Below are 27,863 nucleotides of genomic sequence, written 5' to 3'. Positions count from 1 at the left end.
TTCTTGCCAACCCTTCCTACCCCTTTCTAAAACCTTCAAGAAAGGATTATAGTCATTAGCTACTTAGTGTGAATAGATGTTATCTCTTAAGAGGATATTTCCATTTTAACCTTGTCTCCAATTGAAGGCCTCCCAGACTGTTAGAGGAATTTTAAGAATATATTTAAGAATATGTAGCAATTCTTTCTTTCTCGGATACTGGTCACGCCCTGGTAAAATCACAGTAGATCTATCCAAGGTTGAGAGTCGAGCAGTACACACCGCTTCCCTCTCTGTTCCTACATTAGCTTACTTCTCTACTGGTTGGCCAACATTTGAGCCCAACTTCGCTCTGTTCCAGTGACCCCTGCCCTCCTGCTCCTCCCTGAAACGTCCCCATGATCCAGAAACTAGAGGGTCATCCTTGGTGCGGTGGGACCTCCTGGGTCCCTTTGTTCCAACTCTGCTCAGCACTCAGTCTGGTTGCTTGTGGTCAGGACCATTCTGGTTGTGAGATATTTTGACTATCACTGCTGCTTCTACATCTTTAAGTGTACTTTTCCACATTTACCTTACAAATTCAGGCACACCTCTCCTCCTCCAAATCAACAACCGTCACAGCTAACTGAAATCTTTTCTGAAATCCATCTCCCCCAGCTATGAATGAAAAAAAGAAAGCAATGCTGAATAATAAACTCTGCAAAAACTATGGTTGGGGGAGAAAAGAATATAACTACTTTTGGTTCTTCAACTTTAGTATACCTAAGAATCACCTGGAGAATATGTTTAAAATGCAGATTTCTAGGCCTTGTCTTCAGAGATTCGGATCCCACAGATCTGGGATGATTCGGGAATCTATATTTTTAACTTGCATCCTAGGTAAATTTGATGGAGATGCTGTCTGAATCACACTTTAAAAACATGGAACTCGACTGTTGCTGTGAATTATGCACTGTTGCCTGCGGGTAGGACGTCTGTTCTTCACAAGGAGCTTAGTTTATCAGGATTTTATGTCAGTTCCTACAGCTTTAACTACAGATGATGGTGATGATACAAGTATTCCTGATGCATTTTCATTGATTGGTGCTCCAATCTTCCTAGTCTTCTCTAAACACATTCTTTTTTGTTTTGAAATTACAGAGTCTGTCATCCCGAGTAGTGGAACATTTCATGTAAAGCTCCCTAAGAAACACAGTGTGGAACTTGGAATAACCATAAGTTGTAAGTACAAGTGATATCTTTTAAAATGCAGAGTTTTAGGAAGACATTAGAAAAGTGTATTCTCAAATGGTTTACAGGCATGGCAAATGTTTTAAGTTTCATTGCCACGTTTCTACCTAATGGTACAAAAATGTGGAGCCAGTCACCCTGCAGCACTGAATAGCTGTGTGAATGGAGCAAGTTACTGGAACTCTCTTCAGTTTCAGGTTTCTTCACCTATAAAATGGAAATAAGCGTATCTGCAAAATATCCTCATTTTGTAGGTTATTCAGAGTATTAAATAAAATAACGTATTTATATACCTAGTATAGTCCCTGGCAAATAACGAGTAAGTACTCAATAAATACGTCTCACACACCCCACATGAATAATTAGGTGGCATATGAAGGAATAGAGGTTCTCTACATTTTAACATACTATAGATTAAGTTTTCACAATAATCTGTTGAGACTATCTTCCCATCTGTCCACTATGCATCTATAATTCATTTTGCAAGAGTGAAATAATGTCTTTTCCTTTAGTAACTTCCTGAATTCCTCCATGGTACAAGGTGCCTGGGTAATCAAGCCAAAAAGAAAAGGAGGACCTATAAATGTGTTTAATTCCCTCTTGTCCTCAGGCTCTAGATTTATAACTGCTTTGGTAAAACAGCTTTGAAAATTTGAGCACCAGTGGAAATTTATAGAATGGAAATTGAGGTCTCTATGCTTTTAATATCCATAAACTAAGTTCATCCATAAATGCTCCAAGAAAATGAAGCAAATGAATAATGCATGAGGACCAAAGGAGACCTAGAAGCAACATCTGTGACCACGGTGTGGCCCCTTCCAGAGAGTGATGAGGCTACGTAAGGGAGCCTCACTACACTGTCGGACAGCATTTACATCAGTGGCTAAGGCAGAAACACAGAGTTCTCAAGTGGGTGTATGAAGTGGGAGCTGTTCAATTCAACTTTGACAATATACATTTAACATCGAAAATGAAGTTTTATTAATAACCAATAAATCACATATATCTAATGTAACACCAAAAATAGTGGTACTACAATATGGAATAAATGTTAAGAACAAGAAGCCAGGGCTTCCCTGGTGGCTCAGTGGTTGAGAGTCCGCCTGCCGATGCAGGGGACACGGGTTCGTGCCCCGGTCCAGGAGGATCCCACATGCCACGGAGCGGCTGGGCCCGTGAGCCATGGCTGCTGAGCCTATGCGTCCGGAGCCTGTGCGCCGCAACGGGAGAGGCCACAACAGTGAGAGGCCTGCGTACTGCAAAAAAAAAAAGAACAAGAAGCCATATGTATGAGAGCCTGTATCTCCCCCAACCCCCAGTACTGGGAGAAAAGTAGGACTGATGGATCTGACGTTCCTCTGTAGAGTAAGTAGAAAGATGAAATGGGACTTTGGAGACTCCAGACCTATTCTAGTTGCTACTGCAGTCATTTACGCCTTTAACTGGGTCGCTTCCCCTTTCGGTTTGTTCATTACGAAGCAAAGATGGTATGCCACTGTTCTGTCAGCAGCTGTGCTTGCTGAGATTAAGGGAGAGCTCATCAGAACTTACTATTCTAAAAGTATTTGGGGCTCTACGTGGCTTCTGCAACCCCCATGTAACTTTAACCCTGCTCTCATTTATCCTGTCCATTCCATTCCATTCATTTATTTCATCAGAATTGGCCATGAATGTGGTACCTCTTGGAGTTGTGCAGTGTAGAGCCTGCTTGCTGGCTGCACGCAGAGACCCTGCTTCCACCCCATTCTTTCTTCCTCCTGCCTCCATTCAGTAAAGACACTCTGAGTGCCACGGCCCAATACTAAGTTTTGAGTCCTTAGAAATGCTTACTACTGGTGCATCTACAGAAGATACCTATTCCTCAGAAGCTTCTCTTACCACACAGTTTGCCACGCTGTAATTTTACTCTCAAATTTTACTTAAGAGGATGGTCTTTTTTAATGCAATAGATTTATTCTTTTTTATTTGAAAAGCAGTTTTATTTACTTTATTTTCCATTATGCTTTATCACCGGATATTGAATATATTTGCCTGTGCTGTACAGTAGGACCTAGTTGTTTATCCATTCTATAGATAATAGTTTGCATCTGCTAATCCCAAACTCCTGATCTTTCCCTTCCCCATTCCCCTCCCCCTTGGCAACCACAGGTCTGTTCTCTATGTCTGTGAGTCTGTTTCTGTTTCATAGATAAGTTCATTTGTGTCATATTTTAGATTCCACATATAAGTGATATCATACGGTATTTGTCTTTCTCTTTCTGACTTACTGCACTTAGTATGATCATCTCTAGGTCCGTCCATGTACATAGCTGCAAATGGCATTATTTCATTCTTTTTTATGGCTGAGTAATATTCCATTGTATATATATATATATATATATATATATATATATACACCATATATACCATATCTTCTTTATCCATTCATCAGTCCATGGACATTTAGGTTGTTTCCACACTTTGGTTATTGTAAATAGTGCTGCTATGAACCTAGGGGTGCATGTATCTTTGTGAATTATAGCTTTGCCCAGATATATGCTCAGGAGTGGGATTGCAGGATCATATGGCAACTCGCAATAGATTTATTCTTAAAGATTAATATACATAAGAATGTAATTTATCTATAAAGGAGAGTACCCCTTTAAAAACTAATCCTGTGATAGATTCCTTTTTCAAAGTCAGTATTTATATGTTCAGTTTGTTTCAAGTGTGGCCATGTATACACAACTGCAAAATATTTTATTCACATAAAGAATCATATAAAATTATGCTTTATGATGATGTTACATAGGTACTAAAACTGATTTAATACCAATCATGGAAACTATCCCAAAACCCCACAAAACTGCTTGAATTTTAGCCAGCTGTAAACTAAAGCTTTTCACGGAAGCTAAAAGTTTTGTGCCATACCTGGATGGAGAAATGATACGTAAGCTCATCAAACATGGCTGTCAGTCCTTCTAGAGCTCCAGCTCTATTTACACAACTAATCATCACCATCCTGAGTTTGTGTCTCCTCGTGGAAAATACTCATATTTTGCCAGTTGAGAAAGCAGAATTTGCTAAAGAAAGAAAAAAAAACAGAATCCATTTTCATTGTTACAAAATAGTAAATTCCTGAGGTCTAGCACAGTTCCTGGCACATACAAGATGCTTGTTTAATCCCTGTCTTTGTTGAAGGAGTGAATGAGGAGTCTGTAAACAATGTTCTTCTAACCAGTGTGCCCTCCAGCAAATGAGCCTCTGAGGGCGACGAGGAATATAGATGCTTGTGCAGAGTCTATTGCATGAACTGAAGAAGGATGAACTTGGAAAATGATGAAGAGCAAGGACTCAGAGCCCAGACTGCCCCACTTCCCAACTCTCTTGACCGCTCTGTACTGAGTTCCCTTGTCTATAAAATGGCATGCTCATTACCTTCTTTGTAACATTGTTGAGAAAATTAAATGAGTTAGTGTATGTAAGGTGCCCAGAACACATTATGAACTGTAATGAATGCTAATTATTATAATGATCGATATTTATTTTCCACATAGAGCCTCATGAAATATTTTAAGCAAGGCTCTACCCCACAAAATTTAGTGCCAATCGTAATTATCCTACCTAAGTAGGAAATCAAAGGACCCTCTTCTCACTCATACACACACAAGTACTGTTAGGGAAACTGAGGCACTACAGGGGTTTATGAATATTTCTATCTTTTTTTTTTGTACATCTTTATTGGAGTATAATTGCTTTACAATGGTGTGTTAGTTTCTGCTTTATAACAAAGTGAATCAGTTATACATATACATATGTTCCCATATCGCTTCCCTCTTGCATCTCCCTCCCTCCCACCCTCCCTATCCCACCCCTCTAAGTGGTCACAAAGCACCGAGCTGATCTCCCTGTGCTATGTGGCTGCTTCCCACTAGCTATCTGTTTTACGTTTGGTAGCGTATATATGTCCATGCCACTCTCTCACTTTGTCACAGCTTACCCTTCCCCCTCCCCATATCCTCAAGTCCATTCTCTAGTAGGTCTGTTCTTTATTCCCGTCTTACCCCTAGGTTCTTCATGACATTTTTTTTTTTAGATTCCATATATATGTGTTAGCATACGGTATTTGTCTTTCTCTTTCTGACTTACTTCACTCTGTATGACAGACTCTAGGTCCATCCACCTCACTACAAATAACTCAATTTCATTTCTTTTTATGGCTGAGTAATATTCCATTGTATATATGTGCCACATCTTCTTTATCCATTCATCTGTTGATGGACACTTAGGTTGTTTCCATCTCCGGGCTATTGTAAATAGAGCTGCAATGACCATTTTGTTACATGACTCTTTTTGAATTATGGTTTTCTCAGGGTATATGCCCAGTAGTGGGATTGCTGGGTCATATGGTAGTTCGTTCTATTTGTAGTTTTTTAAGGAACCTCCATACTGTTCTCCATAGTGGCTGTATCAATTTACATTTCCACCAGCAGTGCAAGAGTGTTCCCTTTTCTCCACGCCCCCTCCAGCATTTATTGTTTGTAGATTTTTTGATGGTGGCCATTCTGACTGGTGTGAGATGATATCTCATTGTAGTTTTGATTTGCATTTCTCTAATGATCTCACTATTTTTATACAAATATCTTCATCTTGTGAAAGCTCTGAGTAGTGAGAAATAGGCCTCCATCTCGGGAAGCGTACCATCAGAGCCTTCACGCTTGGCTTAAGGCTCACTCTTCATACCTAATTGACTGAGAAATGAGTCCCTCTGATTTTGGATGTGGTGAGCAGTTTTAGACTAATTTTCATAAGTTCCTGATGAGACATTCATAGCACATTAGCATCAGGCATTACTTTTATAGATTTTATTGCTATGATATGGAGTAATTTATTATAGCAAATAAAGTAGAACGGCCTAGCAGAAGGATGCAGTTTGGGACAAGAAGCAGCATCCTGAAGCTCTGACACCTCAGCCAATCAGAAACCAGAGCCCATACCCTCCAATGCAGCTCACCTGCCTTTCAAGTCAGAGAACTGTGGTTGTCTCTGCAATGTGTGGTTGTCAGTAAAGATCTTTTGGTATCGAAGTTTTCTTTGGAGGTTTTATTACAAGGGAGTTTTTATCTACTTTGTACCGTGCATGGCACTAAGCAGTTTATATGTGTTTTCTCATTTAATCCTGAAAGTGGCCCTATAACATCTGTGTCCATTTTACACAGCTGGATAAGCTGCCCAAAGACCCACTGCTAATAAAAGGCCATGCAGGGATTCAAACCCTTTCTGTCTGATTTAATACTGGCTGTGTTCGCGTTAACGCTCATCCCTGTCACCATGTGATTGATGAATCTTCCCAGATCCTATATTAGAAAAGCAAGAGACAGCATTTTGTGAGTGCAGTTAATTTATTGGCTTTCCTTTTTAGTTGTGACTGAATTGTCTTCAGGAACAAAGCCCTGCTTTATTTTTTGTAAAATCATAAAGCATTCTTTATAACAAGAACAACAAATCTGTCATTTTCGCCTTAAGTTTTAAACGTATTTAGAAGAGAAATGTGTTCATGGTTTTTTGCCAACTTTGCAATAAAAACTCTACTCACTGGTCCATTTCAAATCAAATAACCAGTTTTACTTGCCAGGTAGTGTATATATATATATGTGTGTGTGTGTGTGTATATATATATATATATACACACACACATGCACATATTTATATGGTTACAATGAAAGTAAAACTGAATGATTGCGTGAGAGAGTGTGTGTGTGTGTGTGTGTGTGTGTGTGTGTGCTTCTCCAGTGTAGTTTGGACAGTTTATCAGGCCCTTTGAGCAAAGTACCTTGACTAGCAGAGTAAGTTCCATGAACGGCTAGACATTATAGAATGTTCTTGGAATGATTCACATTTAATTAGCTTCACACTGCAGAAGATTTCACCCATCTTCAGATACAGAAAAAGTGTTTTAAACAAAAGATAGGGAGTGTCATTTTCTACCTCTTCCAACAACTGTTTGAGAAGAAAAGAATCCAAATTCACTGTGAGAACCGGTTTCTGACAGTGACAGACGACCAGTGATTTTAAAGCTTCGTGAGTCAAAAGATGCTAGCTTGAAAACACGCCTTTACCCCTGCTCCTACCCCAAACCCCCATTTTAAAATGACAGTATAAGATTTTTCAGGAAGCAGAAACTCATAAGGAGAAGAGGAAAAGAAAAATAGATAACAACAACCAAATTTGGAAGTGGCAAAGAAGATGGAGAAAGATTAATTTAAAGAAGCAGAGCGGAAAGCTGACAGTGAGCCTGATCTGCATCCTAAACTCCCAGCGAGTCAGAGAGGTGGAATCAGGAACTTCTGGAAGCAAGAGTGCTGGGAGAGGGCTTCCCTGGTGGCACAGTGGTTGAGAGTCCGCCCGCCGATGCAGGGGACACGGGTTCGTGCTCCGGTCCGGGAGGATCCCACATGCCGCGGAGCGGCTGGGCCCATGAGCCATGGCCGCTGAGCCTGCGTGTCCGGAGCCTGTGCTCCGCAACGGGAGAGGCCACAATAGTGAGAGGCCCGCGTACCGCAAAAAAAAAAAAAAAAAAAAAGAGTGATGGGAGAGTATGAACACAGGGGGATTGGTTGAAAGTCTGAATGAGTCCCTCAGATGCCTTCCCCAACTCAGAACCGCCAAGCACCCCTCCCCTTCCTGGCAGAGCCTAGTTTCATCCTCTGGAAAACGTGAAAGGGAGGGTCTCTGGATTGGGAGGGCGCAGCTGAGTGTACCAGCCCAGCTCTGAAAGCAGAGATTCAGTGAGACACTGAATGAGGAGGCTGCTGGTCTTTTCACAGAAGCTCAAAGAAGCCAGGTATCCAGGCTTAATCCCCTCCGAGCTGGAGGAAGAATCAGTGCCATCTGACCCGAAGAAGCAGTCTGGCCTGAACTATACAGTGACGACCGTAATCCAGGAGCCCCACTCAGGGGCACCAAGCTTTCAAACAGCTACTTTGCAGAGCCATCTTTGATGTGAACAGACAGCTAAGAAAAACACAGGCACTTGGAGGAAAGAATCTAAGATGCAAGACTATCACCAAAAACAAAGAAGAAAACAGAAACAGCACATGCAGGAAGAAGAAAACTTTAAAAAGAAAAAAAAAAATGATCATTAACATCATTTGTATCCCTGGGTGGGAGGCCCTGAATACTATTACACAGTAGCCTCCAGAGGGGAACAAAGAGCTCTTGAAAAGTAAGAATATGGCAGAAATGAAGGAGTTCAACAGAAATACTGGCAAAAATGTTGAGGAAGATTTCTAGAAATTAGGACAAAACAACAAATAAATAAATGAAGAATCTAGACTAAATAGCAAAATTATACGAGTCCAAATAACACGATATCCAAATAATAGACGTTACAAAAAGAAAGAGGAGAGGAAAGCATCAAGGATATATTTTCATAAATTTCCTAGAATTGATAGATATAAGTTTCCAGATGTATGGGTCCATGAGCTGTGGATGAAAACAGACCCACACCAAGGCATGTCATCATGAGATTTGAAAACTGGGAGAAAAAGACAATCCTACAGGCTTCCATTGGGGGTGGGCAGTTTTCACACAGTGTATCAGATAATAAATAATAACCGAGTAATCAGAGTGGCGTCAGGCTTCTCAACAAATAGCAGTTCTGGAGTCTAGAAACCAATGGAAGAGTGCCTTCAAAATTCTGAGGGAAAAGAAATTTCCAGCCTAGAATTCTCCATCTAGCAAAGGTGGAAGTAAAAAAAAGACAACTATGCAAGAATTCAGAGTACTCTCCTCCCATGCACTCTTCCTCAGGAAGCTGTCAGAGAACGTGTACCAACCACCAAAAGAGAGTAAAGCCAGGAAGAGGGAGCATTGGATTCAGGATGCAAGGGCTCCAAGGATGCAAGAGAGAGTGTTAAAAAGATAAACCGAGGCATATTAAACATTTTAAGAGTTTATTTGAGCAAAAAAATTGATTCAAATCTGGCAGCACCAAACCAGAAGTAGTTAGGAATGCTCCCCCAACAGGAGTCTGGGGAAAGACAGATATAGGAAGAGCAGAGGCAAAGAAAGGAAATTATTTAACTCACTGTAACTTAAAGCCTAGTTGGCTGTTTGTGACTGGTTGTCGTTAGTATTTTGATTTCATAACCTTGTAAAAGCTTAGATTTTGGTTGGCTTCCTTGGGCTACCACAGCATTAGAGCCACCTCAGTCTAATGGCCTCCTTCTTTAATTAATTTAACAGGAATGAAAAGAAACTCTGGGTTCCCAGGATCTGTGGGAAGGAAATTCCCAAGGTCTGTGTAGTAACCCTAGAAAGCAAACGTTCCAGATGGGTTGGAAACCTCTAATAGAATTCTTGATATGATATAACATGTTGAGAGATTACAGATCTGAGGAGTTGAATTCATGGTAAACACAAGAAAATTAAGCCAACAAAGACATCAAGACAACAGAAAATATATCCTGTAGAAAAGGCAGGTAATCATGCCATGCAACATGGCTTGTCTTCTAATACTGTTTGCAGTCATATTAAAGTAAATGCTAAATATCGATTTTACAAAAAACGACAAAACTGTATTGGAAGAATAGGGGAACAAGAACTGTGTCTGAATATGGTGGTGATGTAGAGGCGGAAGAGAACTGAATTCTCATCTTTCATAACAGAAAGAGGCAGCATGCGAGATTTTTTCTTTTTTTAGTTGCTGCATGCAAACTCTTAGTTGCGGCATGTGGGATCTAGTTCCCTGACCAGGGATCGAACCCGGGCCCCCTGCACTGGGAGTGTGGAGTCTTAGCCACTGGACCACCAGGGAAGTCCCCCCATCTCCCCTTTTTATCCAGCTTTTCTCCAGGATTTCATGGCCAGTGCCCAGAGCAGACGTGCCTAGCTCATAGTTGGTGTTCAATGAGTATGTGTTCGATGGATGACTCTGTGAACTTCAGTTCAGTGGATTTCACAGAATTGTTCAATGGAGAACTCCAAGCAAATTCAAAGCACTGAGCGAGTGCTAATGTATTCTCGCTCAAAGGGTCACAAAGCCCTCGGAGGTGAGGCAAGTCAGGAAGTGAGATCCTTCCAATGAGGACAGTGGCAAATTAGAGATGGAATGCTCCATCTGAAGGAGAGAGTGGGAAAGTGAGTTCAATGTTGCTGGATAATCATCATAATAAACACTTATGTACTGTATTGTATGCACACTGCTCCAGTCACTTTACATAGAAAAATTCAATCCTTACAACAAAAACTGTATGAGATCAGCACTGTTGTTCTTTACCACCGTTTCACAGACCAGGAAACTAAGGTGTCTGAACACTATGTGCTCAGGCATACACGGCTTATATGTGGAAGGGGCAGGATTTGGAACCCAAGCATTCTGGCTGCCAAATCTTGCCTCTTCATCACTCTACCATATTGCCTCTCTAATTTTTTAAAAGAAGCTGTACATCTGTATGAAATCTGCTACTTTTTAAATGTTGGCAACTAATTTTTTAAAGCACTACAAGTCAAGCAAAGCATGCTTGGTTTGTACCTTCCTCAGAGAAAATCAAAACATGGTGCTAACCTAAGTGTCCATTGACAAATGAATGGATAAAGATGTGGCACATATATACAGTGGAATATTACTCAGCCATAAAAAGAAACGAAATTGAGTTATTTGTAGTGAGGTGGATGGACCTAGAGCCTGTCATACAGAGTGAAGTAAGTCAGAAAGAGAAAAACAAATACTGTATGCTAACACATATATATGGAATCTAAAAAAAAAAAAGGTCATGAAGAACCTAGGGGCAAGATGGGAATAAAGATGCAGACCTACTAGAGAATGGACTTGAGGACACGGGGAGGGGGAAGGGTAAGCTGGGACAAAGTGAGAGAGTGGCATGGACATATATACACTACCAAATGTAAAACAGAGAGCTAGTGGGAAGCAGCCGCATAGCACTGGGAGATTAGCTTGGTGCTTTGTGTCCACCTAGAGGGGTGGGATAGGGAGGGTGGGAGGGAAACGCAAGAGGGAGGAGATATGGGGATATATGTATATGTATAGCTGATTCACTTTGTTATACAGCCGAAACTAACACACTATTGTAAAGCAATTATACTCCAATAAATATGTTAATAAATAAATAAATAATATAGGCTAAAATAAACATGGTGCTAGGTCTATTCACAATAGCCAAGACATGGAAACAATCTAAATGTCCATCGACAAATGAATGAATAAAGAAGATGTGGTACATATATACAATGAAATACTACTCGGCCATAAAAAAGAATGAAATAATGCCATTTGCAGCAACGTGGATGGACCTAGAGATTATCATACTAAATGAAGTAAGTCAGAAAGAGAAAGACAAATAACATATACTATCACTTATGTGTGGAATCTAAAATATGACACAAATGCACTTATTTATGAAACAGAAACGACTCAGATATAAAGAACAGACTTGTGGTTGTCAAGGGGAAGGGGAGTGGGGGAGGGATGGATTGGGAAGTTGGGGTTAGCAGATGTAAACTGTTATATATGGAATGGATAACCCCAAGTTCCTACTGTATAGCACAGAGAACTATATTCAATATCCTATGATAATCCATAATGGAAAAGAATATAAAGAAAGAATGTATATATATGTATAACTGAGTCACTTTGCTGTACAGCAGAAATTAACATAACATTGTAACTCAACTATACTTCAATTAAAAAATTTTTTAAAAGAAAAATAAAATAAAACATGGTGCCAGGGTGTGCAAACCATGACTGAGCCCTCGAAGCCCCAAAGGCATGGCCACATTTAATGTGCCTGGTAAGCATGGTAGTGATAGTGTCAGGAGCTCAACTTCTGGGCTCAACTTCATCACTCCAGTGGGCATCCACCCTGATGAACCTTTCAGACCTCAAGTATGGACTTGATTAAAGGAGAAAGAGAAGAATGTAGTAAACATGAAATGGGCACCATACATGTCTGTAGACCATTAGAAGTTTCACACCCCTCTGCAAAGCTGTGTGGGTTTGTCCAGAGGTCAGTGTTATTTTCCTCTGTTAGGATGACAGAGATGGGTTTGATGTATTTCGTTGCCTATACTGTTTTGTTTTAGTCCATTTCAATGGAAAATGAATTTTTTTAAAAACCAAGGGAAACATTGAGTGCTCTGTGATGGTTACTAAAGCTTGGAAAAATATCGTGTAAAGTTATTGGCAGATGCTAGGAAAGTTGTATTTGCTGATTATAACAAAGTTTTTGTTTTTGTGCCCTGTGCCCAGAACGATTTGCTGTTCTGAAATGTAATATGAGTAAAACCGCTGGATGTTTATATTTCTGTAGTGGAATTATATCAAATCACTGAGTGGAGGTTTAAATTATGAATTAATTGTAGTGAACAGAATGTTTTGCATTCTTTGCTAGAAGCTAAGAATAGTGATTGGATGAAGTCCCATTAACATTTACTGTGGACTAACTCGGTGGGTAAGGTATTGATATATGTGTTTGCTTTTTCTTTCAATGATGTGTTGCGATATTAAACCATCTGTTCTTGTGCATAAACATTTTCCTGGGATTCAAATGGGATTATGGGATATGATATGGTTCTATGATTATTATGGGGTGATCAGACTGTTTATAATAAAATCTTACATTAGGCGCCTTTTAATGATCCTTAAAAAGAAATCACTCCAGGCTTCAGGTTGGTAAAACATCTCCTATTGGAGGCAAATTGTTGTTTATAAATGTTGGTATGTTCATTTTAATTATTGAACTCCTAAATTAAATGTAAACTTTCTAGGTCAAGATGATATTTTTGTACTTAAATATGGACTATAGTTCATTTTGAGGATTAAGTCTAAGTAGACTCATTCCTAATGGCTTTTCATTATTATTATTCCATTATCACCAAAGGGAAATATTCCTAAGAAAATTTATAAAGCCCAAAACTGACCACTGTGCAGGATAATAGATTTATCTATAAACTCAATAAAAGTTACATGTACATGTTTAAATATGAATATATATATAAGTATAAATAAATAGCATCAGATTTCTGAACATTTCAGAGCATTCTAGGTATGAATTTGTGAGCAAAATTTTAATATTTGCAGTCTATCTAGCAAAAGATATCCTTCTGGGGAAAAAAAAAAACTTACATTAGTGATTCTCATCCACTTTCCCACCCAGTACACTTGAGTAATATGGCAGGATCCCATGAAGAGTGGTGTCTCCTCACTGGTAAGGAGTGAAAGAATGGGTAGGAGAAGGGATCACATGTAAGTACCACTAAGGGGAGCCCCTAATTGCTTTTAATACACTTTTCTGTTGGACTCTTCACTCTTCACCTCCCTCTCTTGAGAATCACAGATTGAAATAGATTTAATCCAGATGGGCAGCTTTTCAATTGCTTTCTCCAATTGCAGATTTAAAATAACTTTGCTTTAGTTTTCAAGTTTATGAGTACTTTAACACAAACATATTTTTATACCAAGAAGGGGTAATATGCGCATTTTTAAATTCATTTGCTGATTCTCTTTGCTTTGCATACAAACTGTACTTGCATTAATGGCTGCTATACAGTGAGACCTGTACAGTAGTGGGTGAATCGTGGATATAAAGATGTGACTATTCTATCTTCATTATTACAGCACCATCCAGTAGAAAACCAGGAGACCCCCTGGTCATATCAGATATCAAGAAAGGCAGTGTGGCACACAGGTAAGAAAGATGGATTTACTGATTCATCCCAAGGTATTTCTTAATTACAGCAGAAATGACCTCTTCCACACCCAAGACAACCTTGCTAATAGGTGATGGTATTCTCAGTATTTCCCAGGCAACCACGATTAATCGATTCTATTTTTGACATCCCTAATGTCAATGACTATGTAGAGCTCTCCCCCGGTGTCAGTTTATTTCTGCACCCAGTGCAGACAACAATCACATGAAAATGTTTTTTAGGGTCATTCATGAGTCCAACATAGCCTCTCCTTCACTGATCATCTTCCATCCTTCATTTTTCCCACTAAAAAACTGAAAGTGGCCCCAATGATGAGAGTCACCCCACATGGAGATAATAGCTTATGGGAGAGTTTTGCTAGATGCCAGGATGTCCTCCCTAGTCAAGCCAGGTCCTTGAGCCTTAAGCAGTGTTTATGTATCCTATTTGGTTCATAGACCACAAAAATCAGGGAGCCTCAAACTTTCAATTTCACAGATCAAAAGTATTTTTAAGTGATTAGGAATATTGATGTAAGACTGTTAACTTTCTTTTTATTTTCCAGTTAAGAACTTAAAAAATCCCATCTGTTATCACAGTCATTTCATTAAAGAAATATTTTAACACTCAAAAAGTAGGAAGGACATTGTATGAACTTAGGTATATAGGTATAGGCTCAGATACTGTGACAAGGAGACATAAACGGAGTGGATCCAACAAGACAGAAGTTTGTCTCTCATACAGCAGTTGGAAGGTAGACAGGCAATGCAGGGCTGGAGAAGCAGCTCTGCCGTCCTCTCCAGCTTCTCCAGTCATTGTGATTTTCCAGCCATAGAAGGGAGGTGGGGTGGTGCAGAAAGAGTCTGGGGTGTGTGTCTTTAGGGGATGACCCAGAAGAAGGAAGGGAGAATGGATTCTGGGAAGCAATTAGCAATCTCGCTCACAGACATAATGCATAAAGGATGGTTCTTACCAAAACATAACCTTCCTTACAGATATGTGTGCATATACATACAGAAGCACCTGCAAGCACATATACCTTCTCATTGTTTTTCTCATCTCATGATGGACCTTTAAAAACTTTCAAGACCTGAAGCAGTCCGTAACCAGTATTAGACTCTCAATGGCCACCTTCCAGATAGCATCCAATTCCCCTTTTCTCCCTACTGCAGCCATAGTGAGTTCCCCAGTGCAGGTGGAAATAGCAGAGACACCAGGACTCAGACCTCCCCTAAGCCCATCCCACCTTGACTCGCCTCACTCCCTGTATCCTCTCCTAGTATCTGGACTGCCCAGGACCAAAAGTGATGCAACAATCTGGAGAAGCATAAGGACACCCGGGCTGTGTAAACCTGGGCCCATTACCCCCCTTCCTGGAAACCTTAGAATTCCTGAGTGACGCTTATATGGTTGTCCTGGTCTAATTGAAGAAAGCAGAAGAAAAATATTTTTTAATACTCTGCGATTTAATGTCACGGCAGCCATCCAAATTAAGACTGGAGAAAGGGTATTTGTCAATAAAATGCAGTTTTAAAAGTTGAAGAATCTTATTTCTTCTAAAGACTACCATAATGCTGCTTTGCGCTAAATGCCTCTTAAATGGCCTGGTTAAGTGCTCATCATTAATCATGCATTTGCTATGCCTTTACTATCAGAACGGGAACCCTGGAACTTGGGGATAAATTACTTGCCATAGATAACATCAGGCTGGACAACTGTTCCATGGAAGATGCAGTTCAGATCCTTCAGCAGTGTGAAGACTTGGTGAAGCTGAAAATCCGCAAAGATGAAGATAATTCAGGTATTGATAACCTCCTTAGTTAAGACTGATTTCTCTAACTGCCCATCTGTCACCAAAGATATTAGATCTTGGTGTTTTACATACAACAGCTGGCTAGTGACATTGCAGCAGTGTTTTTTGTAGTTAAGAGGGTCTTTAAATTGGGCGTTGAGAGTGTAGTATGAATTTTAAATAATGGTGCTTTTAAATGGTATAATTAAGGTATTTTCATTATATAAACATTGTAGCTACATTAAAATAACTTTAAAGATGAAAACTTAATCGTCACCTGATACCACCCTAATACAATAGAACTGGTCATTTTCTAGTTGATATTATGTTACGTAATTATAACCACAGTGCATGTTCTCTTGTTTCCTGAGCTTTATAAACATGCTACCATTTTACAAACCCTTAATAGCTATCATTTGAATTTACTGCCCGTAATGTATTTACCATTCTTTTCTTCTTACTTAGATTGCTCCCAGTTGTCTTATTACTGTAGGTGGCACAATAACCGATATTTTTTATGCGTGGATATCTTTATTCAACGTTTTTTCTTTTGAATTATTTCCTTAGGAAATATTCCTAAAAGTAGGGTGACTGAGTCAAAATAAAAAGGGAATTTTTATGATTTCGGATGAGTCTTGTACCATGTTGCTTTCTAAAAGGGCTGTATCCATTGTTGGTGCTTCCAGTAATGTGCAAATACAGGAGAGCGGTGCCTCTCAAACTTGAGAAGGCCTCAGAATCACCGGAAGAGCTCAGTTAAAACACAGTTCCTGAGCGCTCACCCTAGGTGAGGCCTGAGACTGTCATTTCTAACAAACTTCATCATGATGCTGCTGTGGGCCAAGACCCAGCAATCTGAGTCGCCCCGCAGCAGACGCCCTTTTATCTGATTTTGATAAGAACCCAAGCTAACTGAAAAAAGTTCATGAATTGAAAGAGTCAACTAATGTGGGGATTTATAGAAAGTGACACGTATCTATAACATAAACATTTAACTTAAAAATGTGCCGATCTTATGGGTGAAGCCAGTACTTTCTGCTGATTGTTAGTTACAAGCCTTTTGACTTGTTTGCCTGAGTCATACCCATAACACACAGTTTATGACTTCCAGGTTTGGTTTTTGTGTGTTGTTTTGCTTTAATGCAGTGAGAATTTAAATAATTTAAAGCAATCTGAATGCTTACTCCATCTAGATTTTTATTTCCCCAATGTTTTCAAGGTTTTCCTCTATGTAATTAACTGTTGATTTCTTGCCTAATAATCCCCCTTATTGAATCTTTCCAAAGCATTTGATTTTTTCATAGATCCAGTATACTCATATTTCATAGGTTATGTAAGATTCATTAAATTACGTCGTTACAATAACAAGTACAACTGGCATAAACAGGATTGGGAATAATCATAATTGACTCTAAACTTTTAAGCTTTTGACTCAATTGGTAGCAGGAACAGAGGTACACGGGGTACTGCAGAGGGAAACCTGTTATTCTGGAACATTCAGTGGCATTGGTCAGTATATTTTACAAAGAGGATGGAGAGTCACAATTAATCCAGTAAATTGGTTAGAGGGAGATTGATTAAGAGAGTTTCTACTGAATATAGTTTCATCCCAACCAATAATGAGCAGTTGTCAATGTCCTGGAATCTCCTGGAATCTAATCCTCTAGATCCAGAGTTCGTGGTCATGTCAAGCCTTGTGTTTGTGATTCCTATTCAAAGTCAAAACAAGTTGGTAGTTACATCGATCAGTACAGCTGGTAAAGATGATTATATCCAAGTATACTTTATAATGAACGTTTAAAAATATGCATAGATTTCTACTAGTTATTTCCCAAGCAACTGATTTTCCACACCAACACTTGCATTTCTCTCCTAAAAAGCATGCATTTTCTTTGGGGGATTTATTTTAAAAGAAGGATAAAGCCTCTAACGTCAGACTGGGTTCTGTCCTAGTAAAGAGGCAAAGCCCTGTGGAGAAACCCATTTTGCATGATTTGCCAAGCTAAGCAGATCTCAGCTATCTTCCTTGCAGAGTGAAGAAGCCAAGCCAGAGATGAATATGTATGGTGCTTGTGGTTGGCGATGTTCCCAGTTCCAAAGCCAGGCTGTGCAGACACACTGGGGGCAGTTTCAGAAACAACAAGCTGAGCACTTGGAGAGCCAGATCTTACTTTCAGTTGCTTCTTTCCTTTGGCTCATTTTTCCCCTTTAGACCCTTCCCCCTACAATCCCTATGCCTAATACTATGGTAATGATCATGCTTGTTAGGGGGTTTTTTTCTAATTTTAAGAGGTCTAATTTTTAAAATCTTAAATCCTTCCATTGAAAACCATGCACCTACCCAAAATAAGACTGTAAATATAGGTGCAAGAGACATATTTACCCAAACCAGATTTTCTCAAGTTGTCATATTAAAATATATACCCACTTAGACACATTTTTATAACAGACCATTATTTGAAAATTATCATCTGATCATCGATTTGGAAGAATTTGAGTGTTTCTGTATCCTCTTCCCCCATGAGAATATAAGTATAATTTGAGTAACTGAATCCTTTTTTATTCAGAGGTAAGCAAGGTGAGGGATTATTCAAAATGTAAAACCTGGATATAGACTAGTTCAAGGCCAACTATGTAGACATAAAGAGCACACACTTTTTTTTTTTTTTTTTTTTTGCAGTACGCGGGCCTCTCACTGCTGTGGCCTCTCCTGTCGCGGAGCACAGGCTCCGGAGGCGCAGGCCCAGCGGCCATGGCTCACGGGCCCAGGCGCTCCGCGGCATGTGGGATCCTCCCGGACCGGGGCACGAACTCGTGTCCCCTGCATCAGCAGGCGGACTCTCAACCACTGCGCCACCAGGGAAGCCCAGAGCACACATTTTTAAATCCACCTCTACCACATTTGAGCTGTGTCAGTTTGGGCAAGTTACTTAACCTGCCTGAGATTCAGTACCATTTTCAGTAATGTGCACAAAATAATACCCACCTCGGGGAGCTGTTGTAGCTTGTTGAGAGAGAGATTTCCTGGCACAATCAATATTCAGTAACTGGGAACTATTTTTATTATTATTGCATCCTGACACGCCTTTCCCCACATTAGTTCTGATCCTTGGTCAAGATATAAATGAGTGGGAAATAAGCATTATTCATGACAACAGTCACTGATTTTGGAAGTTTGATACCTTAATCTGAAATTAAGCTGGTGATTTAAATTGTTGCCATCCTTTGTCTCTGTATTTTAGAATGGTAATACTCGGTATATATGCTTCACTCCCTAAAATATTGCTTATATTAATATTGGACTTTCTGTACCAGTAGACTTCAGGAGTCTTCCAGTTCTTTCCTGTACCAGTAGACTTCAGGAGTCTTCCAGTTCTTTCCTTAAGTGTCTGCTCCTCTCCATCCTTGGTTCTCTGATCAGTTACAGAAAGTTTATAACCATACTTGATATAACTTGGTTTCCTAAGCTAGTAATACTGGAATTGAGTTTAACAGATGTTGCTTCAAAATGTAAGCCTGTCTTCCAGCTACAATAATTTTATTGCTCTGCCTTGTACTTTAAGGAGATGGTAGAACTATTCTCAAACGTTGTTAAAGTCTTTGTTTTTCATTCAGTCACGCCATCAGCATTTATTTAGTGTCTGGAAGGTACTAGGGACTGCCAGTTCTTAGATTAAAAAGGACACACAATCTCTGCCCTTAAATCAGTCACCATGTTCTAGGAGAAACGGAAGAAAATAATCAACAGTATTATGAATGTTCTAGGTGTGTGCACAAAACGTTAAGAGAACGTGAAGGCACCCATTTGAGAATGGGGAGCTCAAGGAAATGCTTCTAACAACCTTGGTCTTGAAAGTATTTGGGAGGTGTTGTTAAAATTAACCAGAGGAAAAGTATGAGCCAAAGGAAGTCAGAGAGAGCGGCACATCCTAGTAGCAGGTATAGCTGAAGCAAAAAGTTTGTGTAAGGACTCAGTAGTGGGTGAATAGATGGATACACTGAAGCCAGATCATTATGGTCCTTCTAACTATGTTAAAAAATTTGAACTTTACCCCAGAAGCCAATGAGGAGCCATTAAAAGACAAAAAGCAGGGGAACGAGGCCAGGGTATTTGGCCTGTGACCACTGGTTGCGGTCACTTACTGAAGTAATGAAGAGGCATTCAAGAGAGTCTGCATTAACTCTGTTTCTAGTGCTGGCTGGGGGAAGCAGTAAAATAAAATGACTAAGAACACAAGGCTGACTTCACAACTGACAAGCTGGGAAACTTCGGAAAATTAACTTCTCTGGGCACCAGTGCCCTCATCCGCAATGTCCATTGAATGCGTCCTGAACGCGGCAGTTTTAAGGATCAAAGGAGGCAATATATTGATATTTAAGCACTCAGCGATAATGAATGGCACCAAGTAAGGCCCAGTGAATGCAGACTATCAACAGCCATTATTAGGATGCTTTTTAAATTAATTTTAGGGCTTCCCTGGTGGCGCAGTGGTTGAGAGTCCGCCTGCCGATGCAGGGGACACGGGTTCGTGCCCCGGTTCGGGAAGATCCCACATGCCGCAGAGCGGCTGGGCCCGTGAGCCATGGCCGCTGAGCCTGCGCGTCCAGAGCCTGTGCTCTGCGACAGGAGAGGCCACAGCAGTGAGAGGCCCGCGTACCGCAAAAAAAAAAAAATTAAATTAATTTTAGCTTTATTTTACTATGGCCAAATCTTTTGGAACACCTGGGATTGTAGGGAAGCCCCCATCCCCCATATTCAGTGGCCATTCTCTCTAGAGGAGCTTTTACATCTGTCATCTTTCGTTACCACGGGAACATAAATCGAGTACAGCCAGTCGGTGCTTGTCTGGGTCCAAGCCTCTAGAACCATGGCTGTTACCTAATCCCCAGGCCCTCAGAGACGCAAGATCTATTGCTTGAAATAAGATCTTGACTGCATCTAGATCCAACGTAGCTGAAGAGGGGAGGGTTTGGAGATCTGAGAAAGAACCCTGAAGCAAAGGAGAGAATTTGGGGGAATTGTGGGAAGAAATACATGGAAGCTTCCAAATCTGTCCCAAATAATTTCTAAGGGTCCGCTTTGTATCACTGCCTTTGTGCCAGTCAAATATACAGATGCTAATGGCCTCTCTCTTGATTTAGAGCACCTCACTTCTAATACGTAGCATGTTTGTAGAGAGTAAAAATTCAGTATTTTCCCTTCACCGGCTCTGATCTGCGTTGAGAAACATTTCCAGGCGGCAACTTGTCCCATCTGAAGCAAATTACCTTTTCACAATTTCAAATAGAGTCTTATGCAAATATAGCCTTATTAGGACCAGTTAAATCATCTGCCCTTCAAAGATCTGGGCTTTCATCTTGTTTTTTTTTTTCACTTCATCAGTGTTAAGCCGGCTAAGTAATTTGCAGCAGCTTTTTTCCCCTCAAATCTAGGTTGAAGTAGCAGAAATGCCCCATCGAAGCAACCAAGAATGATCCTGGCTGTGCGAAGAACAGTGACAGGGGTTGTTTTGGCAAGAGGCTGGCTGCAAGAAGAAACTCTGATAGGTTTTTTTTTTTTAAAGTACTCTTCCCTTTTTTCTGCTTTATCTCAAAGTAGTAATGATTTTCAAACTCAAGTCAGCATCGCAGTCACCCAGAGGGCTTGTTAAAACACTGGTGACTGGGCTCTTCCTCCAGAGTTTCAGATTCCTACGGGTCTGGGATAGAGCTGAGAATTGGTATTTCTAACAAGTTCTCAGATACTGCTAAAATTTCTCATCCCAGAACTACACTTGAAGAAACACTGTCACAAGGCAACCTAATTTGGAGACTTATAAATGATCACTTACATAAGGAAATTCAAATTCTACTCTTAAACACTCAACAACTCTTTGGAACATGACTTTGGTAAGGCCAGTAAGGTTGGCCTTACTGGCACAACAGTAAGGCAGTTGTAGAGAGTATTGTTCTCAATGGTTCATTTCTCAGGTCTGTCCACCTCCAAGAAATGTAGCCATACTCTGTGAAATGAATTCCATCACTTTTAGTTGAAGTGAACTTTGATTGACCTGTACATTTATGCATTCCAAAGACCCTCTCCCAAACCCAAGCCTCCCAAATCCAGCTGCCATTATGGATTCAAGCCAGATAGCGTTCATTTTGTTAAAGAGGCGGCACTCAAGAAGCCTGAAAACGGGCTTCCCTGGTGGCGCAGTGGTTGAGAGTCCGCCTGCCGATGCGGGGGACACGGGATCGTGCCCCGGTCCGGAAGGGTCCCACATGCCGTGGAGCGGCTGGGCCCGTGAGCCATGGCCGCTGAGCCTGCACGTCCGGAGCCTGTGCTCTGCAACGGGAGAGGCCACAACGGTGAGAGGCCCGTGTACCGCAAAAAAAAAAAAAAAAAAAAGCTTGAAAATAACATTTCAGATGAGTAATGCTGCAGTTTTGCATCTGTTCCGTGATCCCATTAATTTGCTTAACTAGAGCTGAGCAGAACAAACAAATTGTCTGGCCCCTTTCACCTCTTTTGCTAATAGTGGTAAACCTTCTGTTGTGATATAGAAGCTGTTTATAATATCATTAAGATCTGTTTAGGCTCACTTTGCAACTTCCTGGTGACCCTGCATTCTTCCTTCTCAGAAAGTTTCTGTTCTGGTTCAACACGCCAGTTGCTCCTTTCTAAGCTGGACCAGCCTCAAGGAGAGAGCGTCTTGGAGTGCTTCCACCTCCAAAACGGTCTGAGCATAAATGGCAGTTATCACCTTCCTCCCAAGCTGCAGGGCCTTACAGCTGCCAGTTGGGCCGATGCCCGAGAAGGCAGATGGATTTGGAAGTGCAGCCTGCAGCTAACTCAGGCAGTCCAGGCTTTATTCTCACTCTTTGAATGAGCCTGATTGGGTCTGCATCACCTTGGAGAAGGAATCTAGACCTTGGAGTAGCCGGAAGGGTGACTCACAAAGCTAGGAACCAGTGACTGCCTGCTAACAGGCATTTGTCCTTTCGCTCATTTGTTTAGGCATTTACTGGAGTCTCCTTGGTGCCAGGCATAGTTCTAGGCTCTGGGCATGTGAATATAAAAAATCGTAATTTTCAAGGTGATTCTGTTCTAATTAAGGAGACACATAGAGCGAAAAGCATATAAACTAGACCATGCATTCCAGATGGGGGCAAAAATTGGTTCTCAGGTATAAGGGAAAAGAATCTGAAAAAAATAGATACATATGTATGTATAACTGAATCACTTGGCTGTACACCTGAAACTAACACAACATTGTAAATCAACTCCACTTCAATTAAAAAAAATAAAATTTGGTTCTCAGGGAGCAAAGAATCTTAGATATTACGTTACAATAGTTTGTGACCCTCCAAAGCTCAACCCTACCCGACCGACTCTTATTCCCTCGTATTTAATTTCTCTCATTAGGGAGAATTTAAATTTAATTTTTCTCCTTGATGGGAGGAGAGGAGACAATAATTTTTAAAGAAGTTGAGAAACACTAGAAAAATACACAGGAGCTGTAGGATCTCATAGGAAAGGTCTCTAGTCTCAGCTGAGGAGCCAGGAAGCCTTCCAGAGATATAAGACATCTGAGCCAAGTTTTAAAGGAAGAGTAGAAATTCTCCTGCAGAGGAAAGACGTCTGCTTCCAGGGAGTAACATGTGCAAGGTTAAAGATGTGAACAAAGTGTTTTTAAATGGACCACAGGTCGTTCAGCGGGGAGAGAATTAGATTGGATTGGGATGGGAAAGGATAGTGAAAGACAGAGCCTCCAGCCCTGTTCATGCCAAGGGGTTGCGCTTTATTCTTCAGAAATCTGGGACCTAACGGAAAGCTTCAAGGAAGAGAGTAACGTGTTCAGATTTATGCTTTCAGGGTATTCTGGGAAGAAAAGAGACGGAATTCAGTGTTGGCAGGACTGGTGAAAATAGATGTGGGAAAGAGGGACAAAGTCTGGATCCGAAGTAGGAAAACAATTTAGGAAGAGACCATTGCTGTGAACAACTGGGCAGAGCTGACATGGGGCATCCTCAAGAGCACATGGCAGTAGGATGCTCTGGGAACCCTGCCTGGTGGGCAGATGGGTCACGGGGTCTGGACAAGACAGTGTACGGGAAGCCATCATCGGCTAAGAGAGTACGGAAGCCAAACTAATTAAATGTCTCTTTAATCAAGGCATCCACGTAGGGTTTTCTAAGGGAATTAATATTTTTTCTTTTTAAAAAATTACTATGAAAATATATTTAAAAATAGAGAAAGATGGTGTAATGAACCAGCCCACATCACCTAGCATCAACAGTTAGCAACTTAGAATCAGTCTTGCTTCAGATCTACTCCCACCCTAATTTCCATACCCCACCCACACACTGAATTATTCTGAAGAAATTCCAGACATCATATCATTGCATCTTGCAAATATTATTAGTGTATCCCTAAACAATACTCTTATAAAAAAACTTCTAAAATACATAAATATCATCACAATTTTAAATATTAGCAATAATTCTTTTTTAAAATTTATTTACTTATTTATTTATTTATTTATTTTTGGCTGCATTGTGTCTTTGTTGCCGCACGTGGGCTTTCTCTAGTTGCGGCGAGCCGGGGCTACTCCTCACTGCGGTGCGCAGCCTTCTCGTTGTGGTGGCTTCTCTTGTTGCGGAGCACGGGCTCTAGGTGCGTGGGCTTCAGTAGTTGTGGCTCTCGGGCTCTAGAGCGCAGGCTCAGTAGTTGTGGCGCACAGGCTTAGTTGCTCTGCGGCATGTGGGATTTTCCTGGACCAGGGCTCAAATCCGTGTCCCCTGCATTGGCAGGCAGATTCTTAACTGTGCCACCAGGGAAGCCCCAAAATATTGGCAATAATTCTTAATCTCCTCAAATATGTACTCAATGTTCCCATCTCCCTGGTTTTCATATACATGGGTAGATAGACAGGTTTTTAAAAAACAGTTGGTTTGAATTAGGATCCAAAAAGAAGTATTCATTGCTTTTGGTTGTAATGTCTCATAAATTTACCCATTCTCGTTTTTGTTTCCAAGTTCTTTATTTGTTGAAGGAATCAGAAATCAACGACATTTTTGTCATAATCTAAATATAGCATCACTTCTTCATTAATATACAGCCATTTTCTTGATTTGCATCTCACCACTATTTAAACTCATTGAGTCCCTAACAATTGCCTTTTGTTATTGGGACACCTCAGCTGCCTAATTTAAAATGTTCCTACATAAAGTGGCCTGAAACCATCCTAAACCAGTTTACTCCATTCTGGCCTTATTTTGTCATCTTAGGTGCAAGTTGCAAAACTGTCCAGAAATAACACAGGGCACTCACTCTGGGTTACCTGAAGAATGAGCTAGCTGGAACCAATTTCTCCCCCTTCTCCTGGTGAATGGGACTGCACCCCAGCTCACCTTCCTATGGGCCAATGGTTGTTTTCATCTAGACTAAAGTTTCCACTGAAGCTTCCCACAGGTTCCTGGGTTCTGGGCAGCTGGGTTCCATGTACTTGGTAACTGCCATTTCCCACAACTCCCATAAAGAGCTGATGGCCACATCCAGAACGCTTGGTGCCCATTGACAAGGCAGTGCTCACACTTAGGGCAATAAAAGGGCAGGGTCTTCCCACTGGCACACACACCCACGCTGAATGGCCAGTAGAGTGCCCAGCGGTAACTAACACTTAACTGTATCAAGGTTTACTAATCAAATGGCTCACCTAGAATTTTATGCAGGATATAGTTGGTGGCACAGACTGCAAAATGCGTGTAATCTGTCCAGTCATACCCTATTCACTTATGTCAGAGCCAGTTCTGACAGGTGATGATCTATCACAGTGTAGGAAAAGTTAGACTTTTGACTGTCCCTCCATTTTTGGTTACTCTGCGTCCTGGCGCTTCTCTCGGCAGCTGCCTGGCAGCCCATCACCAGCCTGTTGACCACAACTAAAGTAGAACCCTGGAAGAAGTGTGGAAACCATGCAACAGAGCCGTTGAAGCCTTGATGTGGAGGATTCTCAGCTGCCAGTATAAATTTGAGTCTAATGTTGAAGATGTTTATACCCTAGGATGTTGATTTAAGCATTCCAGTGTGTGGTAGATGGTCTTTATTCTCTATGTATGGAGCTGCTTCTTCCTCCATTGAGGGAGTGGAGGCAATGGGTACGTCCCAGAGCTCCCAATCTGTGGCCAGAAGTGAAGTAAGTGCTGGCAGGAAAGGACACATCGCTTCCTACATTTCTCTATACACATTTCATTTTATATTCATTATAATTCTTCACCGCACACACAGATAATTGAATTGTTAATTCAGGCTTTTCTATTTATCCTTAGTTTAGGGTCTCATATCATAAATGAACAGCTGCTCATTACAGAAATGTGACTGTATTAATGCTTCTCCAGGATACAGCCTGACTATAAAAACTGACTGTTTTGTTCAAGTATCTACTGGACCATTTCATTGTATCCTTAGGTACAGCAATGAACAACTCCTTAGCCACTCACAGCTCCCAGGCCCAAGGAATAAAGCAAGAAATGCTCAAGAACTTTCAGCATGTCATAAGCAAATAAAACCCTTTGAATTCTGAGACTCCATGTTTGCAACTTTGATGCAGTCAAAATACCCAACCATGCGAAAGGTGTCCCATGACATCTTTCAAGCCAATGCTTTAGGCAGACCACACTCACAAATGTTTTCCTTCATAGGAACATTAAATGGTGAAACTTAGCTCACAAGAGTGTGGCAACCTGGCATGTGCTACTGAAATGTAACTGACATGGCTCCTAGTCTCAAGAACAGCGGAGAGATAATCATTCAAACGTCTGTTTTACTGTCTGTGTATTTGTGAATAAGATTCACAGATTTTGTGAATAAGATTCACATTTTAAGACACAGAGGAACAATAGGTAAGGGATTCCAGATTTCCAAGCCCCACTTAACCATGCATATATTAAAGTTTGCTCCAACCGTGAGTTAAATCAACTTTTCTATATTGAGAGTTAGCTTGCCTATAAAGCCTGAAAATAGAAATTGCGGAGCCCAGTCTCTGTTTACTACGTGACTCTCTCCACCCATATCGCCTCCTCAGCGGTGTGTTCAGTCCACGGATATTCGTGGCACACTCACAGAATGCTGGGCAAGCACTGTGCTAGGCAGGGACATTGTCTAAAGGGCCCGCAGTGCCGGCCGGGAAGCTCGCTCACAGATTTAAAACATAAGTCATCAGGCAGAGAACCCCTTCCCTGACACTGATAACAACTACATCCCTGTATTAGAATGGTAGATCCTACTAAGGAAATGCTACTTCCCAAAATAATTATTTTCTGAGACACAGTGCTTTGATGATGATGTTTTGAATTTCTTGTTTTATGTGTGAATATATGTGTCTTTTTACTCTGCTTCTTCCGAAGAAACCAATTACGACTCGTTGGCATTTATTGCAGATGAGCAAGAAAGTTCCGGAGCAATTATTTACACCGTGGAGCTGAAGCGCTACGGGGGGCCCCTTGGCATCACGATTTCAGGAACTGAAGAGCCTTTTGATCCTATAATCATTTCAAGCCTCACCAAAGGAGGGTTAGCTGAAAGGTAACATTCGAAGCAACTTCTACAATCACCTGTCTGAAATGGGTTTTCTTCCTCACAGCCACATAAAAACATGCTCCCCTCTCCTGCTTGGTTATCTGTTGACTTTTTCAACTCTGCACAAAGGATTGATTTTAGAGCTTGAAAACTCTCAGGCAGAGCTCTGACTTGATTTTGAGGGGCATGTTATAGGCAGTTAAAAGTGTCCTGGGCTTAGCACTGATATTAGTCTCCAGAAATGTGTAAACCGACCACAATTGACTAGAGGTAAATTTATATTGTGTCCATTTTGAGAAGAGGAGACTAAAAGTTCAAGGAGGTTAAAAGGCTTGTCCAATTCAATTCAGCAAACATTTCCTGAGCCTCTGTTACCTGACAGGTACCGGGGCTTAGCGGCTGAGAGGGTGACAGAAGCTTCGTCTTCAAAGATTTCAGGAAACAGTGCAGTGACTTAATAACATCTTGAAATTTGGAATGCCCATTTGTTCCTTCGTCAGTTTGTCTCCATTGGCGTGCACCCCACCCCCATTTTACTGTATTTCTTTCCAAGACACGTTGTAGGACATATTCCAAACCCCATAACCTGATCTGTCCTCCAGTAACCTAGCTCAG

At 40.8% G+C, this 27,863-nt stretch overlaps 1 protein-coding gene across 1 annotated transcript in view; it reads left to right on the top strand.

Annotated features, from left to right (window-relative positions):
- GRIP1 (glutamate receptor interacting protein 1) overlaps positions 1–27,863 on the top strand; it is a 266,616-nt gene that overhangs the window by 187,687 nt on the left and 51,066 nt on the right. The window contains 4 exon segments of the mRNA XM_089919997.1: positions 1,120–1,200; positions 13,826–13,895; positions 15,552–15,697; positions 27,110–27,254. Of these exon segments, the coding sequence (XP_089776123.1) occupies positions 1,120–1,200; positions 13,826–13,895; positions 15,552–15,697; positions 27,110–27,254 (442 nt within the window).

Source organism: Delphinapterus leucas, chromosome 11 (genome assembly GCF_059928025.1).
Source record: "Delphinapterus leucas isolate spDelLeu-1000000601 "Yukka" chromosome 11, BTC_Dleu_Yukka2, whole genome shotgun sequence".
Lineage (NCBI taxonomy): Eukaryota > Metazoa > Chordata > Mammalia > Artiodactyla > Monodontidae > Delphinapterus > Delphinapterus leucas.
This window is presented reverse-complemented; position numbering and strand designations above follow the sequence as displayed.